The sequence below is a fragment of the Homalodisca vitripennis genome, chromosome 6 (assembly GCF_021130785.1).
Source record: "Homalodisca vitripennis isolate AUS2020 chromosome 6, UT_GWSS_2.1, whole genome shotgun sequence".
NCBI classification, from domain to species: Eukaryota; Metazoa; Arthropoda; class Insecta; order Hemiptera; family Cicadellidae; genus Homalodisca; species Homalodisca vitripennis.
Genome location: NC_060212.1, coordinates 35,109,953 through 35,126,789, shown reverse-complemented (window position 1 = coordinate 35,126,789; position 16,837 = coordinate 35,109,953). Strand labels below are relative to the sequence as shown.

At 32.6% G+C, this 16,837-nt stretch overlaps 1 protein-coding gene across 1 annotated transcript in view; it reads right to left on the bottom strand.

Moving 5' to 3' along the window:
- Window positions 1-1,449: 1,449 nt before the first annotated feature.
- Window positions 1,450-16,837, bottom strand: part of LOC124365169 (roundabout homolog 1-like) — a 28,191-nt gene continuing 12,803 nt past the window's right edge. Inside the window, exons 5-10 of the mRNA XM_046821124.1 lie at window positions 16,241-16,338; window positions 11,847-12,021; window positions 7,029-7,156; window positions 5,663-5,876; window positions 3,973-4,081; window positions 1,450-1,858 (exon numbers count right to left, since the gene is read on the bottom strand). Coding sequence (XP_046677080.1) covers window positions 3,990-4,081; window positions 5,663-5,876; window positions 7,029-7,156; window positions 11,847-12,021; window positions 16,241-16,338 — 707 coding nt within the window. The 3' untranslated portion in view covers window positions 1,450-1,858; window positions 3,973-3,989. The remainder of the gene's footprint in view (window positions 1,859-3,972; window positions 4,082-5,662; window positions 5,877-7,028; window positions 7,157-11,846; window positions 12,022-16,240; window positions 16,339-16,837) is intronic.

Genomic DNA, 16,837 nt, shown 5'->3' with positions numbered 1-16,837 from the left:
ACCTTTGTCCAGGAACTATTCAATTATATAAAGAAAGTAACGAAACTTTTAAATGTAGGTACTAGCTGAAGGATCATCCTGCTCAGTAATGCTTTTATTCAGTTGGTAGTTTATAAACTAAATTACTTTTTTGATAAACGTTAATTACAGTGTTAATGTTATATTTCACAAAAGAGTCGTTTTAATTATGTACTGTGTGTGTGTGTGTGTGTGTGTGTGTGTGTGTGTGTGTGTGTGTGTGTGTGTGTGTGTGTGTGTGTGTGTGTGTGTACATCATAATGACATGTACTTAACACGTTATAAATACTATGAATCATATCAGTAGCATTAAACGGATATGATCGATTTGATCAAACATAAATTCAAGGATATTATGATATCCGACATTTCCCATTGTTATATGTGATAAAATTTATCCTAGATTTCGAGGATTGAAATCTACTCTCTTCGTCATAAAATATTTTTTATAATGATCGAAAATCTATTATTATATTTTAACCTTCGACCTTGAAAACAAACTACAAATACATTTAAGCGTATAATTTAGTGCAAATAAATATTATTAAACGAATATTTTCATAGATATGTTAATAATAAGAATTATCTTCAGAGTTCTTCTGACTCTATGCTGTTCATGACAATAAAGGGTTTTAAAATGAACATTCCATCTTTCATATAGTTAGATCAAATGTTGGAGGAGTTGCAGTTCACACGATTAAGTCAACTCCGTAGAGACACAACATATCGAAACATAAAATATCGATCATTGTATTCATCATTAGAGAACCGTGAAAACCGTTACAACATTTTCATGAAAACTGATATTAAAAGTTAAAATTTTTAAACAAATCTATTTAGTTTAAAATAAACAGGCATTCTGAATTTGTTCGACTTTTTGTTCAATAAAATAAGCTGCCACCATTTGAAAGTTCTATACGACTATATTTCTAAACTTACTTTACAAGTTCAGGTAATTCTAATTAATGTCCAAATCATTAAACTCAAGCCACAATAGAACTCGATTTGGCTTTATAATATTGGCTGGGAGGGGTAACAAAGAAAGTATAACACAGACTACAAATATTATTCTATTTCAACAATATATACATAGCTTATTATTATTATGTACAAGGTGGATGATTAAAGTAACCTGCACCTGTTAAATTTGTTTTTTAAATTAGAATAAATCAAATTTTTTAGTACATATTCAATATACTACGTAAATATGGATTGAAATGTTGTCCTTAGTCCTTTCCCTAAATTGGGAAGTAGGTAGCAATGGGCACTTCAAAGTAAAAATCCTATTGTAATATATAAATTATTTATCTTGTATTTGTAAATAAAAGTACCCAATTGAAAATATTTGTTTCCAGTATTTTGTTTAGAAATAAATATTTCCTATTTTCATTTTAAATGTAAGTAATACTAATTATTACAGCAAAGTCCTAAGCCACTTTTAAAATAATGATGTTGATTTTATTAAAAAGAGAGAATGATTGAATTTTGTTGTAATAATAAACACCATCAATATTTTGGAGGGTGAATTGTCCACTTGTACTATGCTTAGCTTTGAAAAAAGTAACAAATTGTACTAGTACCAAATGAAAAAAATAAGTTTTTTATAAAACCTGAAAACTTGTTATTGTTTACAAATTTAATAAGAAGGGGAAAGTGCATTTCCACGATGTATAGTTACTCATGTCCTATAGAAGACATTTTACTATATACACTAACGCTTCTCTTTTCTCAAAATCCATCACTTGAAAAGTGGACTGGAAAATGATCGCAAATCTTAAACTGCTTCCATTTGAATTTAAAATGAGCATCCTGCCTTTCGAATCACTCGTCCGCAGGAAGCCTAAAACAAAACATTGTTGGTAATTTTCAAACAATTAAATTCAAAACTAATTTCGCTTTAAAAACTAATGTATGTAGCTACCACAAACTATAGTAAGTATAATGCAATATACATATATGGAAATAGTGGATTTTCAACGTCACCATATAATTAGAAGGCAATTAGATAAATCTTGGAAATTAATTATTGGTTAAAAATGACAGTGAATGAATGGTTCTGATGAATAGCCTTGAAATATGTCTTTGATAACATAAACAGCTGCTCTCTAAATTGATTTCAATACAAGCATTGAATTTGTTTTTGTGACATATTGATCAGCAGGTTAATCAATCTAATGTTCTATTCCATTTTCAAAATTTCCAAGCTATCGAACCTCAGACCTCGCTTGCAATGTACTCTACCTTTTCTGTATAGGCAAACGTCGAAAGCGATCGCAACCGTGACTTCATAACACTAGCCGAGTAATCAAATACTGCTTGGATATTTGCAGAACAACAAATGGACCTTATATTGGCTCCAACAAATGGCTCCATCCTCAGTCCAATCCTTTTTCTGGTCTATGTCAATGACATCGAGTCATCACTTCTGTACGGGAATCTCGTGCAGTATGCTGATGACATGACTCTCTGTTTTAACGAAAAATCAAAAGAAGTTTTGGAACAAAAAGCTTTTGTTGACCTTAACAACTGCGTTCAACAATTTCATAGCCTCAACCTGACAACAAATTCCACAAAATCTAATTTTCTGAATTTCGCCCTGCGGTCAATGGACGTTGGGTGTGGACCTTCCGTCATGCTGGGAGACTCCACATTAGAAGAAGTTTACTCCTCCAAATTCCTTGGTATATACCTTGATCGAGGTTTGACATGGAATGTTCACATTGATTCAGTTTGTTCAAAATTAGCATCTGGCGTTTATGTTTTAAGATCTTTAGCCAAATACTTCCCAAGTCAGGTGCTGATGGCGGCGTATTACGGCCTGATTTACCCACACCTTTCCTACGGAGTGATTTTGTGGGGAGCTTGTTCAAACAATCAAATTTTGAGAGTTTTCAGGCTTCAAAAGAAAGCGATCAGAACAATCGCCAACATGAACTTCAGAGAGTCGTGCAGACCTGCTTTCAAAAAATTGCAGCTGTTGACTCTGCCATGTCTCTATATCTTGGAGGCAGTTTTATTCTGTAAGTCAAAATGTGCCCTGACTAGGGGCCGTGACGTGCATGAATATGAAACGAGAGGCAGAGACAACTACCTTTCTGGGCGACACAGAACGGTGGTTTATGAACACCTGCCCTCGCAGGCAGGTGTCCGTTTCATCAACAGTTTGCCTGATTCCATGAAAAAAGTACAAACGCCCAAGGCGTTAAAAACTCGTCTGAAGCGCTTTTTAGCATCTAAAGCATTCTATAGCGTCGACGAGTTTTTGAATTATAGTTGGGAGACCTCCAATTTAGAAGACTGACACTGGTGTTGGCGGTGGAGAGAATTGGCGAGTAAGTGGTATGGATGAATGTAACGATTGTATGTCTGAATGTGGTATTGTGAACGAATGTAAAAATTTTAGATTTATTCGGTATGACCTTTGCCACATAATTGTATTATTATCAACGGCAATAAAAGACTTGACTTTGACCTTGACTTTTATTGAACATCACGTATTAAGAGATTAAAATAAAACTTCTTTTATCTTCAACTTGACCTTCAAAACGTTTAGTTGCCTTGAATAGTTTTTAGGCAGCGGCCGTTTGAAATCTCGGTATTCTTTTTCGGAAAGCCTCTATAATTCACCTTTTGCATGTTAAAATTTTATTACTTAAAACAGACAATTTAGATAAACATTCATATAAAAGTGGTAAATGACGACAAACATAAATTTAAATACATATAGGTCCTTATCTATCATTCTCACTATATTATTTATGGGCAATTTTCATATAAAGTATTTAAATCCCCTTTACAGTTTTAAACATTTCCTTTACTTGAACTAAAGCAATATTGAATATTTACCATCATCCTAATAAAAGCAAAGTTATAATCCTCTATTTCTCTTACGTAACGTACTAATAGTATTAAAACAGTTATACACCAAAACACAGTTCGAAGGACATTTCATACCTGATGGATCCTGTCTGTTACAGAATTCTAAGGAGACCGATGGCCAGGACCAAGTGGAAACTGCTTCCTAGATCTCCACATTTGGAAGACAAATGTTCAACGTTGTTCTCTAAATGGGGAAAAACACTACTTTCAGTTAAAATCTAAAACTACGCAAAATATTTAATGATTACTCTAAATATAAAAATAGTTAAATACCGCATCTTATTACTTAGTTGCTACATATATATGAAATAACTCAAGGGAAGTAATTATTTATTCTTCTTTACTTTCCTGGAATAATCTATCGATTGTATTTCAATATTTATAATTCAAAATTATTTCATTAATGACTTCTTTATTACGTATTATGCCGAGAAACGAAATCCAAAATAATACGCGAGATGAATCTGCATTTCAAATTTTAATTTTGTTAATAAAATACTTTCTAAATTTGTAAAATTTATCAACGTTTAGTGGAAATAGCAATTTAATTGGTATTCTTGAAAAACTGGCCGGGCTAAACATTTAATTCTAAAAAGTATTGGAAGCCACAGAATAGATACTATACAACAATCTTGAGGTTTATCCCATATCAAAAATGTTAATATTCTAACATATTTACGCCCTTTTTTGGTCCTTGAATAATGGGATGTCTCGTTTTAAAAATATGGTTTAAATTGTATTTGATAACCTAACTAAACCTACCCTAGCATAACCTAACCATTTAACCTAAAGTTTAAGTGAATACTTCTTAATTACATTTAAACTATTATTTAATTTTGGTCTTTTGTCTCAGGACAATGATAAAGATATTGGAAAATATTAAGTAATCTTAATGCGTATTAATTAAACCTTAGAAGTTATGTCTCTCTCATAATCCTAGTACAAAATAATTGCGTGAAAGTACTTCAGCATTTCTTGTTAATTCTGGAATTTTTATTTAAACAACAAAGTAACAAATCATTCAAGGTATTTTTTTATTAAACAACTACAAAGCGTTTGGATGCATACAATTATTTTTATAATGAAACGTTTCTCATAATTAGACTAAAAATAAGTCCTAAAATGAAGTTTAACATTCAAGTTGGCCGCGAGTACACTGAGTTCTTGATAATACAGGATGGCTAACATCTAGACAGTTGTGTCCATCATGTGATCACACTCCTGAAGCCCTTGTGAATTAATTTTGATGGGTCAGATAAACATTTTCTTGTCTAGTTTGTAAAAACTTTACCATCAAGGACCTAAGAATTCTAAATTAGACTTTAGTCACACTTCCATTATACTGAAATGTTGTCAGGGTATCTTCAAAACTCTTTCGGGTGTTACTGCTGTGGGAAATATCAAGTAGGCTGTCTACTGACAAGTGAACACAATACTATACATCGATCTCTCCATCCTCCACACCTTCTCTTGTATCTGCTTTATCCTTCTAATGAATTTCATGGAATATTATCACCCAGATTCGGACTCAGCTGATGGATACTCTAGGACTTTGGTGTGAGATTGTTTCCGATAATTAGCTAAAATTCCAAGATAAAAACAATCTAACCATAGTCTTTACTACCTACCAGATAGAAACCCCTTTGACCTAGGATACCTTTTGCTCAAGAGGAAGCAGAATATTTAGAGCCTGGATGTAATCCTGGTTCATCATCATGATCTCGAGTTAGGATTGCTAAATCACAATAACGTTCCCGAAACTCACCGAAGAGCTCATGGTCGGCCCCGCGGGTGTAGAACTGATGTGGATCGGATAGGTCACTCCAGCCGTAGCGGTTACGGACCTGGACCTTCGCCTGGAACACGGAGGAAGAGTCCAGGCCCGAGATCAAGAAGCTGAGGGAGGAGCGGCCCGCCGAGGTTGGAGGCTTGAAGGTGGTCTCCAGCCATGCACCAACTTGCTGGTGAGAATCATTGATCTGAACAGAGAAACAAGTCAGTTGTACTTCCCGAACTAGACAGGTTTATTTTACCAAGTAAAGTTAGGGCTAAGAAGCCCCAAAGAGCAATCACCCTCTACAAGTAGATTGGAACCTTACCATAGCAACGTCAAGAAAATATTAGACCATATCACCCCCTGTGGTAGTTATATTGCTCTATATTTAAGGTATTTTGATTAACTTAAGGTCATTTTGATTAACATAGTTTTATCATTTCTAATGATAATTATACAAGCCTAAGAACACTAAGAACCATGTATTAAACTCCCTTCCAGAATTTAATCATAACATTTTACTTTTATCTTTGTAAAAATCTTTTCACGTTTAAACCAAAGATACAATTTCTACTAGTGTTACTCAAACGCTTTGTGGCTTAGGGCATGAAAATTGAATTTTCGCTTTTAGTGGCAATATCCTTTGTGTATTTCCCAAGCAAACAAATTTATTTTCACAATTGTGTAAATCCATACGTATATGCATATGTATTTTGGTAACAAAGAACCAGCCATGAGTAAATGAACTAAAAGATTTAGCAAAATAATAACATTAATAATATTTCAGAAATACGTGTTTGTTTATTTTTCTGAAAAATGTTTCCCGTAAATAAAATCAATTTTTTAAAACACGTTCTCTAAAGATTTTAATTTTATAATTTACAATCCATTATATGTTTGACAGAATTCCATACCCTGGATGAGTGTTAAAACGTAATACGTTATAAAATACGACGTTTGAATTTCTTGGCGAATGCAAATGGTGAATAGGTGACTTTTTCTTTTGTTAAATGCAGTGTAAAGTTGGACTTACCATGATCTTCCTGTAGGAGATCATTTTTTTTAAATGAACTAAAAGATTTAGCAAAATAATAACATTAATAATATTTCAGAAATACGTGTTTGTTTATTTTTCTGAAAAATGTTTCCCGTAAATAAAATCAATTTTTTAAACACGTTCTCTAAAGATTTTAATTTTATAATTTACAATCCATTATATGTTTGACAGAATTCCATACCCTGGATGAGTGTTAAAACGTAATACGTTATAAAATACGACGTTTGAATTTCTTGGCGAATGCAAATGGTGAATAGGTGACTTTTTCTTTTGTTAAATGCAGTGTAAAGTTGGACTTACCATGATCTTCCTGTAGGTGACTCTGCACTCCTCGAGAGGGGAGGCACTGTCCACCTGCCAGACCAGGTTGTAGCTTTGGGTGGACGAACTGTACGGGGAACTGATGATCCTCAGCTTTCCAGGCTTGCCTGTGCCACAAGATCAGTTAAACACGGACTGAATATTCTTGAACTAGATGATGTGAGTGGTCATTTCATAAGATAATCTGCAAAACCCTCTTGGGAAGGAGAAGTTTGTTATAAACATAATCTGCTCATAATGAAACAGTAAATAAACAGATCGCATATGAGTGCCCTAGGTGACAAATTAAAATGACAAATTACAAATTGTTTCACTGCCAAACATTAACGAAATAACAAATGTTAGATAAAAATTGTCTTCTCCGGTTTACAAATTTGTTACTAATTCATGAATGTCTGTAATCTTGAACATATATGTGCATGTATATTTTGAATTATTCTAAATTATTTTTTATTTTTTTTTTTTTAATTCGTTTCTCATTTCAAATGTTTTACTTTGTTATGCGCTGTGGTATGCAGCAATACCATGCTTCCCCAAGTGATAACTATCTGCATGAATGAATTCTATGATTCAAGCTGTAGATGAGTAGATCATGTAATCATCGTTTGATCAATCTTTCGACTTCTAGCTCAGCAAGTAAAATTTGTGGAAACATAAATTTTATTAATTTATTTCATGATATTTTCAAATACTCAATATTTTTAAAAACCCATTCGAATATAAAACATTGTTTATTACAAAATGCTTTGGAGATTTTATGAGTATTCCAAACACTTTTTGTTACCCCCCTAGGTATATAAAAATCAACTAAATAGCTTACCAAGCGTACCAGCGGACTTATCCGAGTTTTAGAAGGGCGTTTTTTTACCAAGTTTCAACTTTTTTGGTCTTTTTAGGGACAATTATCTTTTTTACAACTCGACATATTTCAACATATACGACATATTCATACACTAACTTTTGAACAGAGGGTGGTTTTTGGATATGGATGTAGAGGTCGGTTACGTTATATAGAAATACTTGACAATTGCTACCATGAGGACTATTTCAATAGCTTTATTTTCAATGCCATGATGGTGAATACTTTGATCCTAGTCCCTAGAACATGTAATGTACACATTTAAAGGTTACAATAATATCAACCTAATATTGCATCTTCCTTAGTTTATTACAATCAATTCTGCCAAGTTGGAGGAAATATTAAGAGAAACTCTTCACTTTCTTCTCACATTTAATTTCCTCGGATTGAATTGGAAAACAAAGTGGTTATTTAAAGAAATTAAACTGAACGATTAATTGATTTGTTGCCGGAGTTAAAAATTATTTCTAGAGAACTTTGAAGTGATAAGAATTTATTAGATTCATAATTGATCATTATAAATTTTCCTATACATCTTTGGACTTCTTTTATGGATTTATATAAAAAATATCATCTACGCAGCAAGGATCCCTGGTATCTGCAACGAATCAACATTCCACTCACAACTGTGACACCTTACATGAATGAGCAGACCTGAACGGAAGTCGTTTATTATTTAGATGTATCATAGTATATTTTTAAAAATATAATACTTTGTATAACCTTTGGTGCAAAGAATTTATCCTTATTAAAGCCTTACTTATTATTTTAACTGGATCCACCTTTTTTCCGTGACCCCACATTTGGCTGTATTTTTACCACTTACAAATTGTCCAGTTGAAACTTAAACATTTCAGTAATAGTGAAATTAATTTGATACTTAGTAAATAATTCAGGCCAGGTACGTCCTACTGGAATTGATTTTGTGATTGGAAAATAATATTATATGTTCAATTTATAGCTAATCCCTGAATACAAAAAAGGAGTAACCCCTTTTTGTTCATTCATAACATTAAGAAATTATATGTTATTAATGTAAGTAAACAATATGTTTCTAAATATATTTTCATATCGAAATTAAGTTTTATAAATAAAAATCGTCTCCTTCTACATATCTCATGTACATATTGTAAAAAGGTAACATCATTCATTTAATTTATTTTCAGCTTATTTTATTTTGTTATAAAAACCTAACATTTCTACTTTAAATACTGCTAATCATACGGAGTTGTAAAAAATTGTTTCTTCTTTTTCTGTGCCCAGGAATATTAACTAAAGGGTTGTGAATTTAATATAAAAATACAAGTTGAAACACAAAGTCACCGTCCGATTGCACCATCCTAAGGACCTGGTGTATTTGGTGAATGCGAAAACAGAAAACTAAAATATTTCTGCTAAGCACAAATCACGAGTTGGATAGAACTCGAGATTTTACTGTCGAACTTGTGTGTCACCCACACCGAAATATCTCGGAGCGCCTGCAATCGAAAGGATTGTTGAGTCAATCCTGCAATTTTTCGCCCGACCTGGCCCATCGTTGAAGTAGAAAAGTTGGATTGAAAAGTTTGCTCGTTTCCGTCTATATACGATTGTTTATATTACCACTATCTTATGACACTAAAGAATGTCTAGTCTCCTCAGTGGCTGAAGTATTTACATTGTACATGTTATTTATTCTCTTTTTAACTCACGTAAACTTGATTCTCATATCTGTTAATTAGTTTACTAATCAAAGGCATTTAGCCACCTTAGTTACCTTACTAAAGTTACCTTCTAATCAAAGGCATTAAATAGTGCCACACAAAAACACAAACTATCATATTAGTATCAGATAGTTATACTGCAGTTTATTTTATTATAATCTATTCAAAATTAACGTCGTCATTTTTTTAATCGCTATGATTTTTTTCCAAATTTTACTATAATTTTAAAATACAAGTAGACATATACTGTACGCATCTGTATAGAATAAAGTATCAGAATTCCACTTCTAGGCTAATTCAATATTGATTTATATTTGATAGTTCATATAATTAAACCAAACTTGAAATTGTGAAAGCATAAAACGTATAAAACATTCATATGTTATTATTTGTATTTTGACGTACATTAGCTATTACTTCCTCTTACTCTCATAATGTTTGTTCTTTTCCTACTGAATAAGTATATTTGTTCTAGAAATTCGATATCTATATTTCATTGTGAAATAGTTCATGCTCGTAGATAGCATAATTTCAGTCCCACGTCATAGTGAATACAGAATGTAAATTGCTGTATACCGCAAATTTAGCTAACAGATATTAACCTATTTTCGGCAGAGTCAACAAAATGATTCTCTACAGATTAATTATAACAATTATTTTACTATCGGCAAAGAAACCAGAAAATAATGAAATAAAACACTTTTATATAGAAAAGCAAAGACTTGAAATTAAAAAAAAAATACACACGATTATTTAAGTTCTTACTCGTACGTGTGATCTCGTATCCAGGTAAACGTATGTGACAACATTTGGTCTGACTGAAAACCACTCTAAATGGGGAGTGCCACAAGGATCTCTATTGATGTATAGAAAACACATATTTCACTTAACACTTTTATCAATAAGACAAGGTCTTTATCTATTATCCACTTATTAGAGTTTCCACTAATCCGTGATTTTAGCGCCAACTTTACAAAGATTTCTCACAATATCAATACTCAAAGTTAGAAAATACGTAATACTCTCTTCTGGCATACTAAATCTGTTTTACCTCCCAAAAGGGAAGCTCTTTTGAGACTATCAATTTATTCCAAGCAGGCTTTCCTTATCCTTGAAATGTGTCCCCTATATAAATCCCTATTGCATTGTAGATTGTTGGGCATTATTCTCTTAATTTTTTATCTTCCTCTTCAAATCTTAAGGTATTTCTAAGGTGCCATCTTACTCCTCTTAAAAAAACTCAATCAAGAGATTAAGCCCGTCTAGTCTATATCGTAACTTTTCTATCGTTTCTTGTACAGGCTGATATACTATTTAGCTTTACTTTATAATTAAAAGTAATAATTATATTCATTGCTGTAAAAACACTTTTTATATTGCATAGCATCGGTTAATTTAATCCTCCTACTAAGGGCATGGGTTAGAGCACAAAAATAAATTTAATATAACAGTTAAGCAGATATTTATATAAAACATTATATGTGTAATTGAATTATACAGAACCAGTACATGTTAAGTCAGATTAAACTTACAGCATTTACCAAATAAATATAAACTATATATTTAGGTCTGTAACATTATAAACAGGATAGTTAGATTATAAGTTTAGATTACTAAACTTAATAAAACGAAATAAACCGCTATAAAATATAATTAAAAGCTTAAAATATGACAGTCCCTTAAAGTTCGAGCTCACGGTCCGCGAACTCAGCAACGCTATAGAATGTTCCCCTATTAGAACAGTTTTAATTTCGTTTTAAACTGTTTTCCCTGTGTTCCTCACCTGGCAGAGCCTCATAATCTCGGAGCCTGTGCTGTGCTGCCCTTAAAACATCCCTCCCATTAGTGTTATAGCAATGCACGTCCCTGTAATGTGTGGTTTTGTATTTGTAGCACGAGTCAAACACAACCTACATTATATCATAGTGTCAGTAATTCATAATAACTCCTTTAATGCCAAATCCTAATACCCTTGTTAATGTTGCAGCAAGTAAATTCCATACATTATAGCTTTTAATGTGTTATAATAAACCAATTATGATACCGGGGTAACTTGCAATCACGAATCACGTGAACATTAGTCTTCTGCTTTGCATCCGGATCGCGAAATATTCTTATTGGGAGTATGTTAGGTTGACGTCAGAAGCTAAAAGTAATCCCTTTCGAAGATTTCAAGTAACACAGACTCCTCTATGAAGTTGAACTAAAGTTGTTGAGAACAGATGAATGACCTACCTGTGAACTGAATGGTGTGCTTCGAACGCCCCAAAGGGTTCTCGGCAACGCAGCTGAAGTTGCCGAAGTCGGAGCGGTGGACGGGCTGAATGGTGAGTATGTGGCGGTTCCCGATGGTGTCGGTGGAATATCGTTTGGTGGCTACCACCATTGCACCCTCGTGGTACCAGATCATCTGTAGCAACAGTAGGACACAATCAGGTAGAGAGCAATCGTGGTAATGGGATCAACATAGCAAACTTTAGCTATCCAACAAGTGTATACCTAATCCACTTGTGGAATATCGTCGTGGATTATCAAGTGGATATCGTACCCACTGTAGTGTTAGTGCCTGTTTTTTATTTTATTTTTTTCACTCTTAGGACAAGAAGCTTATAAATTGCACTTAGTCCTTGCACCTTTGCGCTGCTTCCGGAGTGACAGGATATTCAGGATGGGTAAGGTTAGGGAGTAGGGGCCGCCTCCTATCGAGATCCATGAGGAAGAATTAGGGCACTGCATCTCAAAGTCGTCCCGGAAGAAGGGGAGGCCAGCTCTGAACCAGCCTCTCCAGTCAAAGTAGGCAGGGGGTGCTGGGTTTTAGTGCTTGTGTTAGTGTAATGTGTGATTGTGATCCTCGTACTTGTGATTTGTGCTTGGGACTTGCATCAGTGACAACGCTTGTATTGGACTCCAAGCAGCTTTTTGATATATTTGAATGTATCCAATAGTGTAATAGTGAATGATCTTTTTGTATATTACAGAACTTATTTATATGTTTATAATGTTGATTTGTTTTTTAATATACTATTTTTGCTGTGCTTTTTAATTTAATTGTTGTTTTTTATTCGAATTGTATAAGGAGGATATGAATTGTTATGTCGTTTATACTGTTAATATTGTATAATTTTCCTGGCATTATATGGAAAAAGTAGTTAGAATTACCTTTATATTGGTAATATTTTTTTGTATTCTTATTTTTAGTTCATTTCTAGTTTCAGGCACCTCGGAGAGTGGCCAGCATGTAATCTAACTGAACTAAAAAAGTACTATATCAAGTTTATTTTATTTTTGTTCAAACCTAATCACACGTCCAGTAGTGTGATTAGGCTATTTTTAAGATTTTATTTTGTCATGTTTTGGTATTTATTTGAAGGAATAAATCATTATTGTCTTATTCTCATTTGAACCCTTTTATTTCCCTTCTTTACATCATTCTGTTCGTTGTTTTTGTATGTATTAATACCTTCCCTACCTGACGAAGAGGAAATATTCCAATCCTCGAAACGTGATGTTATACCTTTTATAACACATGACAAATGTCCGAAATCCTGTTACCCTTTCGAGTGTATATCACTTTATTCTTTAGTCCATTACAAATGTGTACTCACATAGTCAAACGTGTATAGCAAATACTCAAATTCTGCATTTCATTGGGTCTATAGGTAAGTAGTATTGAAATGGAAGAGTTTCAAAGGGTAATCAAATTATTGGGTTTATGTATTTTTATTTCCCTTGTTTGTAAGCTATATGCACTTGAGAATAAACATCAAGCACGCAACTAAAAGTACAATCGGCGTCAGCCACCGAGATTCAGCTTAAAATGAAGACTCGTTTTCTTTACCTCTTTGGCTGATGTAACTACCATTAGGTGCTTGATGGTCATTTTTAGTGTGTATAAGGTGTTGTTTATTGTTTTCTCTCTTAGGGGAATTCTACCAGTTTCACTAAAAGCTAGTTTTTCTGATTAAGCATGAAAATTATCCCTCTACCAAATGCGTGCACGACTAACATGTTGGTGTTATACTAACAATTATTACTGTATATTTCTTTATTTCCTCCTTCATTTGCAATTTAATGATAAAATATTTTAACATCATAAACTTTTAAGATATCTCCTGGTAATGTTAAAATAAACTTTATTTCAATAAAATATTGATAACGCGTACTAAACTTACCCCAATGTAAGAGTTCTAACATTCACTTTTTCCTTTATTATTTATATACTGTACATATATATATATATATATATATATATATATATATATATATAAATGCAAATTGTATGTCTCTATTTTTTGGTTTCTGCTAGACGTTAAAAAGTCACTCGGTCAATAAGGATATCTCCTTTTGTACATATCGATGTTGATGACATATGAGATTTCAGTTAAGTGGTTGAGTATGTTTTTGAAATAATATCTGACAATTAACTTACAGCTTAACCGTTTATTTAGTCTTATAGGTACAATGCTTAAGAAAGAAAACGGGAATTCAACTTGATGAAAATAGTAATCAACATTCTTCCCCAAAATTAAGGAATTGTGGTGGGAACTTGAAATCCTATTCGTTGTAATTTCTAATTGCATCGTTAAACAATTTATTTTATGAAATTGTCAACACTTGTAGGGTTAACTGTTTCTTTGGAAGCACTTTATATTCCAAATAGAAGATAACAAGTGTTATAGATGGAGTTTATTCCATCGCCTAAATTATGATTCAATGAATACATTGCGTATTTAAAGTAAGTAAAATCTTAAAATTATTTTCCTTATACAAAGTTTGATTATGCTTACGAATTTTCGCTTTTTCGGTACTTGGAATATTTATATTTAGAAATGCAGTACTGGAATGTTTATTACACAAACGCTAACTAAATCAACAGTAAAAATGGTTAGTGCAGCAATAACAATATATTTACCTTATAAAATATCCCCCACAGTAGTAACGATTGAGTAAAATGTATCTGTGAGTGGCAAAGCACTAAACATTCTAGAAGACGTCACGAAAGATAAAATTTCCGTTGGTTGTATCGCTATTTTTGCTGCAAAAAGCCCTTCTCTTGTATTAAGTCACCGAGAGCCCTTAATGAGCCCTGGACGTCTCTTGTTGCTTTTGCTACGTTGACTTCAACTTTGAAGACCCTTCAGGCAGAATGTATTTACGATATACTTTCGCTTAATATTTCGTTAAATGTAACATTAATTTTTAGTTATTGAGACTTAAAACGCCATTGGCATTACCATACAGGTATATCTTAAAATTTAGCTGTAGAAGAATGTAAATAAATTTCATTTTTTCTATATTTTTTAACTAACATTCATATAAGTTGCCTAGAGGTTACGGTAGACCACCAATCTAAGACAGAAATAGAACTTTTTACCATTACAGTAAAATTGTTATTATGGTGGTTTTAATTGTTTAAATACACTGAGAGGCAGATCACCCTTCCGCTGACTCGAGAAACTTACCTTCTTACGAAAATTCCCATATTTTGACCCCAAATAATTCAGAAAAATAATTTTCAAAATACAAAATACCCCAAAATTGCACTTAGGAGAGGGGAGGTTAAGAGTCATTTCGAACGATTTTTAAACATAAAGCGGTTCCTAATATCAAAAGTATTTGATTTGGCATGTTGTAAGTTCTATGATTTCACAATCTATTTACTGTTGCTTCGTTACAGTTCATGCAAGTCCACATTTTTATATAACATACCGAAGTACTCTTGATGAAAATATGACACAGTTGTCACTTTTGAGCACATTTCCAGTTTTTTTTATATATATTATAAATTTAAGATATTTTAGACTAGTACAATCTAAAACAACAAATAGCAAAGTATAACTGTCATTACACCCATCAATTTCATCCTAAGAATTATGTTTTTTTTTATTATTATTTAGTTTGAGATCTGTAAATTTGGTGATTGAAATAGTTCCACATAGCATCCGTAACCAATCAAGAAAACTCAAAATGCAACCTATCACATCTTTAAGCCCGATACCGAAATTTCCATTCACATTCTGTATATAAGTTTTAAAAAAACGAAGTAACAAGTGCAATTCCATGACAAAAACATGACAGTGTTGGACGAATATGATGAACTGACACGAAAACCAGTAACGTTTTCTACAATCCATGTTTGAAATACTTAATTTAATATGTGTAAAATATTTCAAATATAAAAAATCCTTTAAAAATTTCAAGAAACAACTCACCATAAAGACCTATATTTTTTAATTTTTTTTCCTTTTTTGTACAAATTTTGGGGCTATCTTCATGCAAATACTTCTTACATTTGTCTTCGAGATCGTAAATAAATTTTTTACTCTTTACGATCTTAACCTTACAATCTTAAATAACGTCTTAACCTTAAATTAAGGTCTTAACCAAACATACTTAAACCTTAATTTACCCACGAAAAAGATAACAGATGTCAGTTTACGAAACGTCGCAATTAAATCGTTTCTGTGATAATAAATATACATAACCTGTTACCTTTCAGATCATATTTTCGAAATCAAGACCACTAGTGTGGGAGGTTTAATTTATAGATTAATATATTTATTTCATTTTATAACCTATCTACTTAACAATTATCAAACGCTATTTGTAAATTTCAAGTGACTACTAACATTAGGGGTAGGGTTGCCATATACTGTACAGATCAGCTTCCCTTGGCTGCCTTCAGCTGCGTTCACCCATCCTTGGTCGACTTCTATCTCAGGCGGATCTGCAACCGATGTGGTAACATTATCGAATTTTCAGCAATTCCAAGTGAAAACAGATTTTTACTTCATTTTAAGAATGTATAGCCTACAGCAGAACATGACAAATTATACCTAACATATATATAACGGGCAGGGTTGGTTCAATGCAAATGTTGAGTTGAGCTCTGACGTCGAAACGAAGCAAAATTTCGTCTTGAGCGTCTTCGTTGTCAACTATTTTGGATATCTTCAGACGGGTCTGGACTGCAGATTCTAGCAGTCAAATTTGTGACAGTTTGAGATTTTAGACTTTTAGACTGAGTGGAAGGTGTAGTGAAGCTAAACTCAGCATTGGAATTACAAATTATTTGGAAATATTCACTGATGCGTCGAAAGGAATTTCCCCAAGAAATAATGTTACAGTTCTCAGAAGTCACTCACACTTTAATAACACGATTTTATTCCGTTCCCTTCAGTTTCAGCTTATTTTGATATTTATTTGATTCTTTATGTATTTCCATG